Consider the following 12,547-nt stretch of genomic DNA (forward strand, 5'->3'; position numbering starts at 1 on the left):
GCAAACAGCTATGGAAAGCAGTTTGGCAGTTTCTCGAAAAGTTAAACAGAATTATCGTATGACCCATGAATCCCACTCCCGGATGTACAGGCATACCTCGTTTTATTGCACTTCCCTTTACCGAGCTTTGCAGATACTGTGTTTTTAACAAATTGATGGTTTGTGGCAACCCTACATCAAGCAAGTCTGCGGGTGCCATTTTTCCAACACATTTGCTCACTTTGTGTCTCTGTGTCACATCTGGGTAATTCTTGCAATATTTTCGACTCTTTCATTATTATTATATTTGTCATGGGGAATGTGATCAGTGATTACACCACACTGAAAGCTCAGATGATGGCTGGCATGTTTTAGCAAGAAAGTAGTTTTTAATTAAAGTATGTCCATTGCTTTTTTTTAAGACACAATGCTATTGCACACTTAATACACCACAGTATTGTGTAAACATAACTTTTATACGCACTGGGAAACCACAAAATTCATTTGACTGGCTTTATTGCAATACTTGCTGGTCTGGAACCCAAACTGCAATGCCCCCAAGGTACACTCGTATGCCTCAAAGAATAGATAACAGGTGTTGAAACAACCCATCGTACACAAATGTCTGCAGCAGCACTATTCCCAATAGCCAAGCATATTTGGGTGGAAAAACTCAAACATGTACCAGCAGATAAATGGGTAATCAATGCGGTTTATCTACACAATGGAATATTACTCAGCCATAAAAAGGAATGAAGAACTGACACCTGCTATGACATGGTCGACCCTCAAACACATTATGCTACAGCGAAAGAAGCCAGACACAGAAGGGCAGGTACTGTAAGGTTCCACTTGTATGGAACATCCAGAACAGGTAAATCTGTAGAGACAAAAAGTAGATTAGTGGTCGTGAGAGGCTGGGAGAAGGAGGGAATATGGAGTAGTTGCTAAATATGTATGGGACTTCCCTCTGGGGTGATGAAAAAATTCTGGGACTCTATAGAGTGGTGATGATCCCATGGCGCTGTGAGTGTACTAGATGTCACTTAGTGGTCAACCTTATGTGCATTGTACTGCAGTCAAAACAAAACAGAAGAATCAGGACCTTCATCCATGCTGCCACAGATGAATGCCATGTGGGGTGTGTCCTTTATCAGGTGCCCAGACTGTGCTCTGCCCCACGAGCCATGACCCCTGGGACCTGTGCAGGACAGATGCCTTTCTTCTCCTTACCAGTCAGCCTAATGCAGAGCTTCCTAGACCAGATGGTATAAGAAGGAAGCCAGTTTGGTTGATGGCACGACTTCACTGCAATTTTCAACACTGCTCCTTCACCGTGCCCGAAGTAGTCAGTGCGTGCCACAGCACACATCCTCTCCCATCCCGAGGGTGCTGCTGTAACTGAAAATTCACAGTGCGGCGTTGAGTGCTTACTGTGTAAAGCTGGCATAAATCACTGGACTAAATTGTCCATTATCGTGAGCCGAAGTTATCTTGCCATCACAAGAGTGATCTGGTTGCTTCGCTTGCAGTGGAAAATTAAGAGACAAAGAGGCAAAAGGCCAAAAGGAGAACTCTAGAAAAGTCAGTTTTCTGATGTTGGAAAAACTTCACAAGGTTAAAGCTAGGAGAGTTCTGCCTGCACTCATAAAAGGTATTTTTTTTAAAGCCATTTATGTTTTGGGGATCAATGAGAACAGAACAGTAATACTCCTCTCACAACTAGAAGATTTGGTTGTGTCCTGGGGGCTCGCATTCTGAGATTTCTTCCCCACCTCAGAATCAGTAGGAAAAAGAAAAAAGAAAAAAAAAAAAAAAAAAGAAATGCCCTGGGAACACAGTGTGTTGAGCCCTTCAAGAAGTCAGTGTTAGTTTTGTTCAGTGCCAGGGGTATCGGTCACCCCCCTACTTTCCAGTTTGGGTCCCTATTCACAAGGCAACTTAGAAAATATTGGGGACAGCTTATCGTTAATATAACAAGATGTGGAATGAGACTTTTCCTGTTGACCCAGAACTTCAGCTAAAGCTTCAAAGCTAAGGGCAGTGGGTAACAATACTTCCTCCTGTCAAGAGGTGGCCAGACTGGTCCCCTGACCATCAATAACCATCAGCCTCCAGCCTATATAAAACAAGGTCAGATTTTATCCAGGGCAGATTTTATCCAGGTTTCTCTGACAGGTCTTTGTAGGGGGTTTTCTTCTCCCCTCTGATCTCTAAGCCAAGAGACAAGAGCTCAAAGAATCACTTGTGAGACTGGGGGCAGCAAGCAGGGGGTGGCTGGCATCTCACTGCCAGCTGAAGGCTGCCTGGGGCTGTCCATGACAGCAGGGCGAGGAGCGAGGGCAAAGGGCAGAGGTGTATCCTATTTCCCATGGGCCAGGGTGTATGTCTGGAGGTCTGAGTCATCCTGAAAAGACTCACCCAAGAGGGTGGCCTCCAGGACCTCAAAAGAGAATGTGGGGTACTTCCTGGGGTATGAATGAAAAAGAGGGTGTGCAAGAGGTCAACCAGTATGCACACTGAGTCCCCACAAGGTCCCCACAGAGGTCTCCAGTGATCCCCCAGTGTGCCCGAGTAAAAGAACCATGTGAGTGCTTGCCAGGACATGGTGGTGGTGGTGTCATCTAACACCAGAGAGAACTGTCCCTGAAGTCACCTGTTCTCAGCAGAGAACGCTTTCCCTTTTCCCCACACTCCCCTGCTGCCATACTCCGGCAGAGCCAGGAAGGGGCAGGAGAGGACACACCTGCCCTAGTCCCTGTTGCAGATTCCCGAGCCATCTTTGGGTCAGACCAGGGCAGGTGGGGAAGAGGTATTAAACTGGATATGAGAATAGAGTTTTGATTGGACTGGACTTCTAATATGAGACTATTCTTACAGTTGAAACTAGTTGGAATTGGTGGGATTCCTATGGATCCAAGGTGCAAACTACCTTAAGCTATCCCAGGGGCAGCAAATGCAAATGCCTTCAGGGGCTAGGCAAGAAATATAAATAATGAATGAAGGGGCTTAGTGGAGGTCATGGTGAACTGGAGGGAGCTGTGTCCCATCTGAAAGGGGTTGCTGTCTCTCACATCCAGCCAGTTGTCCAATGAGGCCAGATCTTCCTGATTTCCTAGAAATGCCAGAAATCTCCATTTTTGGTAGTGTCTCCTGATTTTGGAATTTTTGGTAAGATTATCAGTCAAGGTTCTTTGTGACAATGATACAATCTACTCCAGGTAGTTCAAGCAAAAGTGCTTTAACAGGGTGGTGCTATGGACTGAATTGCATCCCCCCCCCCCCCACGCCCAAATTCATGTTTCAGCTCTTCTCCTTAATGTGCCTTTGCGATGTTTAGGAGGTAATCAGGGCTAGGGGAAGCCAAAGGATGAGGTCCTAATTCAAAAGGGGGATAGCCTAATAAGAAGAGAAAGCCATGTGAACCATGCCTGTATGTGAGGACACAGCAAGAAGCCGCCCTCTGAATCCAGGAAGAGGTCTCTCACCAGAACCTGAACATGCTGGCACTGTGATCTCCAGCCTCCAGAACTGTGAGAAAAACACATATCTGTGTTTTTTAAAAGGTTTTTTAAATTACTTATTTTGAGAGAGAGAGAGAGAGAGAGAGAGAGAGAGAATGCATGACAGCGGGGGGAGGGGCAGAAAAAGAAGGAGAGAGAGGATCCAAAGCAGGCTCCATGCTGTCAGCACAGAGCCCGACACAGGGCTCGAACCCACGAACTGAGAGATCATGACCTGAGCCGAAATCAAGAGTCGAATGCTCAATCGACTGAGTCACCCAGAAGCCCCAATTTATTTTGTTGAAGCCACCCATCAGTGGAATTTTGTTATGTCAGCCAAGACAGACTAAGACAGGTAGAAAGCCTGTAGAATCTCCAGAAGGACAAGAGTTGTAGGCTCGGGCTGCACAGCTAGGAATGATGCCCAAACCACCCCTGTGAATACCGTGCCGTGCCTTTCAGCACAGACCCCAAGCTTACACAGGGGCAGGACACCTGGAAGCAAGGTGCACTGGCTGTCATGCTTATATCAGATAGACTCCTCTTTGTTGCTCATTTCCAAGTATAAATCTCATGTGACATGTTAATAGAAGTGCTTAGGTCACATGAAACTCAGTTGCAAGGAAGGTTCTGGAAAAGTGCTTTGGTTTCTCTTGAGAAGGGCTGGATGGATGCAAAGTATAACAAATGTCCACTATAACAATTAATTGCAAAGGAGGGGTGGTGGTTGTGTGTGGGGGGATGTCAAACAACGCATTTGTGTGCTGCTTACAGCCCTGCCAGTGGATGACTTCTGAACTATGGGCTACTTTCATTTTTTGCAATTTCTACTTGCTCTGAGGACAACTAGAAAAGCCAAATCAAATCATCATCATCATCATCATCATTATCATCATCACCTATTTAGAGGCATTCACATTGCTGCTGCAGCCACCGGGACTAGAGGGGCCAAGATTCTGAAACAATGTTGAGGTGAGCTGACGTATACTGCAGCCACTTTTCCCCTTGCGGAACTTGCAAATTGGGGGACTTGGAATCTAGACTTTTCCCAGGTAAGGCTGCTGCTGCTGGGGGACAGAGAAACCAGCAGAATTTTGGCAGTGTCCTAGGGCTGGAGAGACAAAATTAGGGACTATCCTAGAGCAAAGGGAAGGGTAGTAAAGTGAGCTTGATAGATGGTGGTTTTCCCCTTAAGACATTTGGCAAATTCTGAAACTGTGCAGGCCAAGAGGCTAGAAGCCAAACAGAAAGCCCCTGAAAAACAGAGGAGAGTGTCCAGCAGTCTTGCCATGTTATGGCTATAAGGTTAGAACACAGGGCTGGGGGGGGGGGGGGGGGGGGGGGGGGGGGGGCCTCAGTGAACACCTAAAGACCTTAGTTGGAATCTCTAAAAGGCAAAGCCTTAGACGCAGGAGCCAAAGTTAGATGATATCTTATCAAAACCTCAACTCAGCCTCCACCCAGCTTAGCTAAGATGCTCAGTCCCCTTGCCATCTGCTTCCAGAGGTGGGGAGCCCTCTCCAGAGTTAGATATTACCTGGAGACTTTATATATAATATATATTTTCATACACAGATGTTGTATGGCATTCAACAAAAATTACAAGGCCTGACAAGAGACAGGACCAAATGACTGAAAACAAATAGAAAAACAGCAATAGAAACAGACTGTGCAGGTGACTAAAGAACTGGAAGTAAACCAGGGCTTTAAAATAACCATGATTAATATATTTAAGAGAAACAAAGCAAGAGAAGGAGAAAATAGATGAAAAGAGAATTTTACTAGAGAATTGGAATCCATGAACTTCATAGTACAAGAGACTGAGAATATAGAGAACGCATTTGAGCTCCTCACCAGCAGAGGGATTTTGAAAATGCTGATTCAGATCTGTATGAGCTGGAAAACCTTATGGCCCAGAGTCTGAGGGCAAAAAAAAAGTCTGCCATCACTGGCTGTCACTCTCTGTACCTCTCAAGTGGCTTCCTTTAAGGGACACGTATTGTACAATGTGTTCTGAGTCCACTCCTCTCCAAACTCAGTTGCCTGGCACGGAGCTCTGTTTACCTGGAGAAGAGGAGCCTTTTGCTAATTAGCCTAAATACATCCTTCGAGCAATGGTGTGTTGGGAATACTAGTAGTTAAGATGTTCAAGAAGTTGAAGCCTCTCTGGATGACATTTGAGTTGACACCAAGTGACAAGGAACCAACCAGGAGAGACTAGGAAATGCGGTCTGGGCAGAGCGGACAGAGAGAGTAAAGAACTCTGAGGCAAGAATATGTTTGGTGATCAGTCAGGGGTGGACAAGCTTTTCTGGAAAGGGCCAGATAGCACATATTTTAGGCTTTCAAGTCACACAGTTCCTCCTGCAACTACTCACTTTTGCTGTTACAACAGTAAACACCGACATAAAAGGAATGGGTGGCAGTTGTCCAATAAAACTTTATGGGGACTGAAATGTAGAATTTCTTCTAATTTTCACACGCCACAAAACCTTCTTTTGATTTTTTTCCCCCAACCATTTAAAAATATAAAAACCATTCTTAGCTCTGGGGCCATAGTTTGCTGGTATAAGGTCGTTTAGGTAGGCTGGTATCAGATCGTGGAGGACATTTCAGACATGGTAACAATCAGGTTAACGCCAAGCCCCTTTCCCCCTCCAAACGGAAAGCCACTCGTCAGGGTAACTGCAGGCCAGGGTACCAAAGCGGGGATGCAGCTTCCTACAGCTCATGGAAGATGATCAGGTTTGTTTTATTTTTTCCCATTAACGAGAAAGAACAAACGAACAAAAAGACAGGCAGACAGACAGACGCACACAAGGCTCAAGGAAGACGATCAGTTTGTTTCAACACACACACACACACACACACACACACCCACACACACACACACAAACACACATCCCGAGCCAGAAAGCCAGAGAGGACGTGAACAGGTTCACGCTGACGTTTCTCCGGCACGCACTAAAGGTTTCAAAGTTGGGTGCACACCTGCTCCCAGCCCCAGCGCACCTGCTGAGCGGTACTCCGGCCTCGTCTCGCGAGAGCGTGCCGTAGTAGTGCCTCCACCTCCGCCCCTCCCCCTCCCCCTCCCGCCCCCGCGCCCAGCCCCCGAGGCCGGGGGCACTCCCCGCCGGCTCCCCCGCCGCGCGCTCCTCCCCCGCGCCCCCGCCCGCCGGCCCGCACGCACGCACGCCCGGTAGTAATTTCCACGCGAGCTCCGCAGCCCCACGAAGCCCGCCCCCAGCCCCACCGCGCCCCGGCCCGCGCCGGGAGCCGGCCCCTCCGCGGGCAGGTGCGCGAGCTTGCGCGCGCCGCGGCCGCCTCCTCCCGCGGGTCCCTGGCGCGCCGGGCCGGGGCGGCTGCGCGCACGGCGCCGCTCCACCAACCCGCTCCCCGCAGGTCCCTCTCTCGCTCTCCATCCCTCGCCGGCGCTCGCTCCCCCCCCCCCCCCGCCCTTTGATTGACAGGCAAGATGTCGGTGTGGAGCGAGGCAGGAGCGAATGCAGCAGCCGTCACCCCCGGAGCCCGGCGGCGGCAGCAGCAGCAGCAGCAGCAGCAGCAGCAGCGCGAGGAGGAGACAGCAGCCAGCCGCAGTCGCCGCCGCAGCCGCGGGAGCAATGCAGACAGCATCTTGAGGACGCGCTAAAGCACCCCAAACGGTGGACAATGCCGTGTCACTGCAACTGGGAGGGGGGCAAAGCAGATTTTTTTTGACATAAAAGCCAGCCAGCCAAAAATATATAATTTGCCCTTCACGGAGCCGGTGTGTAAAGAGTGAGAGCCTGTGTTTCCTTCGCCTCCCTCCTAAGCAATCCGAAAATCCGAACCAACTTCCCCCTTCTTCCTCGGGTTTCCTCCTCCTCCTCCTCCTCCTCCTCCTCCTCCTCCTCCTCCTCCTCCTCATCCTCCCCCCCTCCCCCTCCTCCCTAAGTGTACAGACAGCATCACCATCCACCTGGTTTGCTTCTGAGAAACAGCATCTCTCCTTTTCAGGGACCAGAGACTCAGAGAGAGGAGACATTCTAATGGAGTCTGCTTGATACCCCAAAATAAAATAATAATTTGGCTCTTGTCCCCTCCTCCCACCCCACCCCCCTCAGCCCTGTGTGAGATGTTGGGTTTCTTCTTCATGAGACATTGTTGAGAAGTCGCAGTGGTTGGAGAGCGTAGGGGGTAGACTACCTCTACTCCCCCCCCCCCCCTCTTTTTTCTCTCTGGGAGGAGGAGGAGGGGAAGGGGGCTTGCCGAGCAAGCGATGGATGAGGAAAACATGACGAAAAGCGAGGAGCAGCAGCCTCTGAGTTTGCAAAAAGCCTTACAGCAGTGCGAGTTGGTCCAAAACATGATAGACCTGAGCATCTCCAACCTGGAAGGGCTTAGGACCAAATGTGCCACCTCCAACGACCTCACACAAAAAGAGATCCGGACCCTGGAGGTAGGTGTCGCCTATGGGGGGAAAAGGCAATCTTTCCTTCCCTTTCCTTGCTCCCCACCACCCCCTTTCCTTTGATTCTGTTTGTTTGGTGGGGGGGGGGGGAGGGTGTGGGAGGGTGGCAGGGCGGGCACGATTTGGTTTTCTGTGATTTATCTTCTTTGCAAAGCCTGCACTGGATGTCCCTTGACTGTACCGCTGTCATCTACGCTTGGCTGGATGTTGGTAGTAGTAGTAGTAATTGTTATTCCTTTATGTATTATTATTCCTGCGGCTGTTATTATCATTTGCTTCCTCTCCGAGGAGTGAGTTTCTCTCTTTTTTCCGCTTGTGGATTTGGTTTATATGCCACGGGGGCTTGTGTGCTGGGTAAGACATAAGGCGCTGCAGAGAACCCACGTGACCTTGCGCAATTCTGCAGGTGGTCAAAGGTGGTTTTTGCTCCCAGAACGGGGCTGCCTATAATATAGACCTCCTTCTGCTCTGGGCCTCCTTCGCAACTCCGCCGATTGCTCCTTGGAATTTGTTTTTGTTTTTGTTTTGGTTTTATTTCAGTGATATACATGTCAGGAGGCAAGATGCATTAAAAAAAAAAAATCCCCTTTGAGCTACCCGTTTCCAAATCAAATCGTTTGATGCAGGGAGCTGTTGCAGGCCTGAAACGTGTAAAAAGATAACAAAAAAATATGCCTGGATTAGCACACACAAGTGGTGTAGGAAAATACTCTTGAATCTCCACAGGACGGTGAGGAGAGGGGTCGGAGGAGGAGTCATCGCTGGCGAGTTGTAACATTGTCTCCAACAGAACTTGAGGGGGAGTTTGAAGCAGTTTGGGGGGTGGGGTTTGATGCAAAGTTACTCAGAAAGAAGGTGGCAGAAAGAATTATTTCTTCCGAAGGCCATTTGGTCAAGGAGGAAGGTTTCAAGAGCCGTAGAAAATGTCTGGTGTGCACGTAATCACTGGGCATCCACGTTTGTTGGAAACATGCGAAGGGTTCCACTCACTTCTCCTTCAAACCAGCTGTACACACGGCTTGATTAAATTTGGGAACTCCTATTAGCTGGCATTTGCTGAGGGTGGTGGCTGTGGGGCTGGAAGCAAAGTAAAGGGGTTCACCCTCTGGCGAAGCAGGGATGTGCAGTGCTGGGGAGGTTCCCTGTTTCCAGCCCACGAGTTTCCAAGGCCTGAACTCTTCAGCCCCTACTGAATCTTGGAGCCCTGTGCCTGGGTTCGAGCACGGATGAGCACTGCTGTCTGATTTACTTTTAAGTCTTTTTTTTTTTTTTCCCTCCATGATTTTAACTTTGGTTGTCAGCACACAGAAAGGTCATCAGTTTGAAAGTGGTGTGTGTGGTGTGTGTGTGTGTGTGTGTGTGTGTGCTGTGTGTAATCGCTTTTGCTACCCTAGAATGCATGTCTGTGTGCCCCTGTCATCTGGGAAAATTTTCTGTCTTGGTGTGAGCAGTGCCCAGGATAAGATTCTGGTTCAGAACTGCGGGTTATGAGTAACTAAATAACTCAAAAGGGCCACCTGAGTTCTCTTCTGGCCCTTGGAGTCAGGAGTCCCAGGTGCTAGTTCACGTATTACTGTGCGCGTTTCTCCTGTTTTCTTTTCCTCTTTTCAACATGCCCCATCCTCTGATAACTCCTTGATGATGGTGATGGTCACAGCGTATCCTGGACTCCGTGGCTTCTTTTCTGCATAGAGGTTTTCTTTGCAAACTGGGGGATGGAGTTGCCGGAGGTTAGAGTTATTGGGAGTGCATCTGGGTGTTAGTTTCCTGGTTCCGGGATGCCACAGATCCCTGGTTTCCAGATTGCTCAGGGAAGGGTCTCCCAGCAGTCAGGCCAGCTTCTTGCTTCTCAGGTCTCTGGGGCTGGGGTGGGGACACTGAGGAGGGGCTGAAGATCCCAGGTGCAGCCAAGTCCTGCCAAACCTCATCTAGGCTTTGGACCCGAGGGTTTTTTTTTTATCCCCCAAACTGTCACATTTTGTATGTTAAAACCATCTGAGGGAGCTCATTGAAAATGCACATTCTCAGCCTCTAACCCCAGAGACTCTAATTCAGGTGGGACTGGCAGGAGGCCCAGGAATCTGCATTTCATAAACAGTCCAGGTGTTTCTGATGCATGTTTTCACATCGACACTTTGAAAAATACCAACATAATAGGAGATAGGGTGGCATATTTCTGCTCTTTTGATGGTAAGGACTCCCTGCTCACAAACACTGGAGTAAGTAGTGAATTGAACAGACCATCCTGAAAACCGTGATAATAAGCAAAATTTAGTAGCGTGCATATCACCCCATATACAGCATGGACTTAGCCTTCAAGATGTGTACTGCATGGTTAGGGAGACAAGGCTAATAATAATATATGTGTGAAATAATGATGAAATCCAAACAGCCAATAATATGGGAGACAGCATGTAGGTCCATTAGGAACGTGTTCAAGCTACACGAAATGGAAAATCCAAGGCCAGTTTTTTAAAGCAAATGATGGCTTCTTTTTCTTGTATCGCAAGAAGTATGGAGGTATATGGCTGCTTGAGTTGGGTCAGCAAGTTAGTAAGCTCGGGACCGTTGTCTCTTTGAGTTCTCAATGGCCTCTTCTTTTTGGTTGCAAGATGTCTTCTAAAGCTTTAGCTGTCTCACTGAGGTTCAAGGCAGGGGAGAGGGGACCGGTGCGAGGGGCAAGCAGGGATAAAGGGTTCATGTCTTTGTTTCGCTACCTACCCCACAGATGATGTTGAATTATGTCTTCTTGGCCAAAACTTGGTCAGATGGCCAGTCCTTGCCTCAATGCTGGGAGGTGGGGACGTGGGGACACCATGGTGAAGTGGTTTAGATGAGTCATGGTCCATCGCCTGGGTTGACTGGTTGCCACCCCATACATGCTGGCAGGAAGAAAGCATGAAGGATATTGGGCGGATAGCCCACAAACAAGGGCCATGGTGTGTGTTATCAGGAGGTAGTCAGCAGAGAAGAAAGACCCATGACCTTTGGAGTTACACAAGTAAAGTTGTAAATGTAGCTTTTCTACTTACTTATCTGGGCTAGTGATTTAAATTTTCTGACCCATGGTTTAAATTTTTGGCAAAGGGCAATAAAAGAATAACATTACCTATTTCAGTAGTATGAAGATCGAAAGGGAGGACATTTCGAGGGCCTGGTGCCATTTTGTAACACAGCTGCAGGTGCTGAATAATTGATAGTCACGATGATGATGGTGGTATGATTAAACATTACGTGGTGTGAATAGATGACATGGAAGGGAACAGCTCAGATCAGGGGTAGAAAGGGAAGAGTTGGAACAGCATTTCCGAAGTGTGTTCTGTGGGTCCCTTGGTCTGAAAAATTAGCAGTTTTCATTCTTGCGGTGAGTACTGAAATCCGGGCCCTGTACTACATGCTGGTGGTCAACAAGTACTCTGTAGACAAACGAATTCCTTGGAGGAATTTGGCAAAGGTTTTGAGCTAAACACAAGGGAAACAGGCATCTTGACTGCAGAGACTCTCAGAGCCGTTAACGATATCATCTATGTGCACGGTGATCTCCGCGGAGCGTGGAGTCTGCGGTGTTTCCTTTTTCCAAGGATATCCTGGGATGATGTTCCATAGAATACACCCAGGGAAACATTTGGCAAAGCAGTTAGGGTAGCCTCTCTTGGTTGGGGAGCTGGGGACCCTGAGCGCAGAGAAGGATGGGGGAGAGCTGGCGGTGGAGAGAGCTCGCCTCAGCAAGAACAGCTAACAGATAAAGGTATTTCATACCAGTTCATGCCTTCGTGGGGCAGCTGAGAGACCAGTTGGTTCTAGAATGGAGAGTACTGAGAGAATGTCATAGGAAATGAATTTAGGTCACAGACTCTTGAGATCTGACTAAGGACAAGGGAGCCAGACTGACAAAGTTTTCACTCCTTTGAGGAAGGAGATAGAAGTCTTCAAAGGTTTTGGAGTGAACACAATAAAAAGTTGTTAAAGGTTAGCCTGCCCAGCAGCCTGCAGCAAGGGCCAGTAAACTCTTTCTGTAAAAGGGACAGGTAGTAAATAGTTTTTAGGCTTTGTGGGTCATACAGACTCCATCACAGCGCCTCTCAGCTCTGCCGTTGTAGCACGTAGCAGCCGCAGACGGACAGTTTTCCACTGCAGCTTCATTTATGGCCCCTGAAATTGAAATGCGATGTAATTTTCACATGTCACGAAATACTATTACCCCCCACCCCCCCTTTTTTTTACGTTTAAAAATGTAAAAACTATTCTTAGGTTGTGGGGCCTTATGAAAACAGGTGGTGGGTCAGATTTGGCCCAAGGGCTAGCTTCCTGATCTCTGACCTCTAGGGTGGATGATGCGGTTCTGCTGATCTTGCCCACATCACTCATGTGGTTGTGTGATCATCAGATGGCTCAGCTGGGCTGGATGGCCCAAGGTGGCCTAGCTCACATGGCTGGTGGTTGGTGGGGGGATGTCAGTTTTTCTGTACATGGCTTTCCAACAGGACAGCTGGATTCCTTACCTCGTGGAAGCAGCCATGTTCCAAGAGAACAAGCCCCTTTGCACAGCCCCCTCTGAGGCCTCTGCTTCTGTAACCTTTGCCAGTGTCCCATATGCCAAAGCACGTTAAGTGGA

The 12,547-nt window shown here is 48.4% G+C and overlaps 1 protein-coding gene and 1 long non-coding RNA gene across 2 annotated transcripts in view; one reads left to right on the forward strand and one right to left on the reverse strand.

Annotated features, from left to right (window-relative positions):
- Positions 1 to 478: 478 nt before the first annotated feature.
- LOC115528653 lies at positions 479 to 6,725 on the reverse strand. The gene is made up of 3 exons (XR_003973328.1): positions 6,677 to 6,725; positions 1,213 to 1,380; positions 479 to 859 (listed from the first exon to the last, which is right to left on the reverse strand). It is a non-coding gene; the product is annotated as an uncharacterized LOC115528653 (long non-coding RNA).
- Positions 6,726 to 7,378: 653 nt separating this feature from the next.
- KSR2 (kinase suppressor of ras 2) overlaps positions 7,379 to 12,547 on the forward strand; it is a 432,131-nt gene continuing 426,962 nt past the window's right edge. Inside the window, exon 1 of the mRNA XM_032595418.1 lies at positions 7,379 to 7,920. Coding sequence (XP_032451309.1) covers positions 7,741 to 7,920 — 180 coding nt within the window. The 5' untranslated portion in view covers positions 7,379 to 7,740. The remainder of the gene's footprint in view (positions 7,921 to 12,547) is intronic.

Source organism: Lynx canadensis, chromosome D3 (assembly GCF_007474595.2).
Source record: "Lynx canadensis isolate LIC74 chromosome D3, mLynCan4.pri.v2, whole genome shotgun sequence".
NCBI lineage: Eukaryota > Metazoa > Chordata > Mammalia > Carnivora > Felidae > Lynx > Lynx canadensis.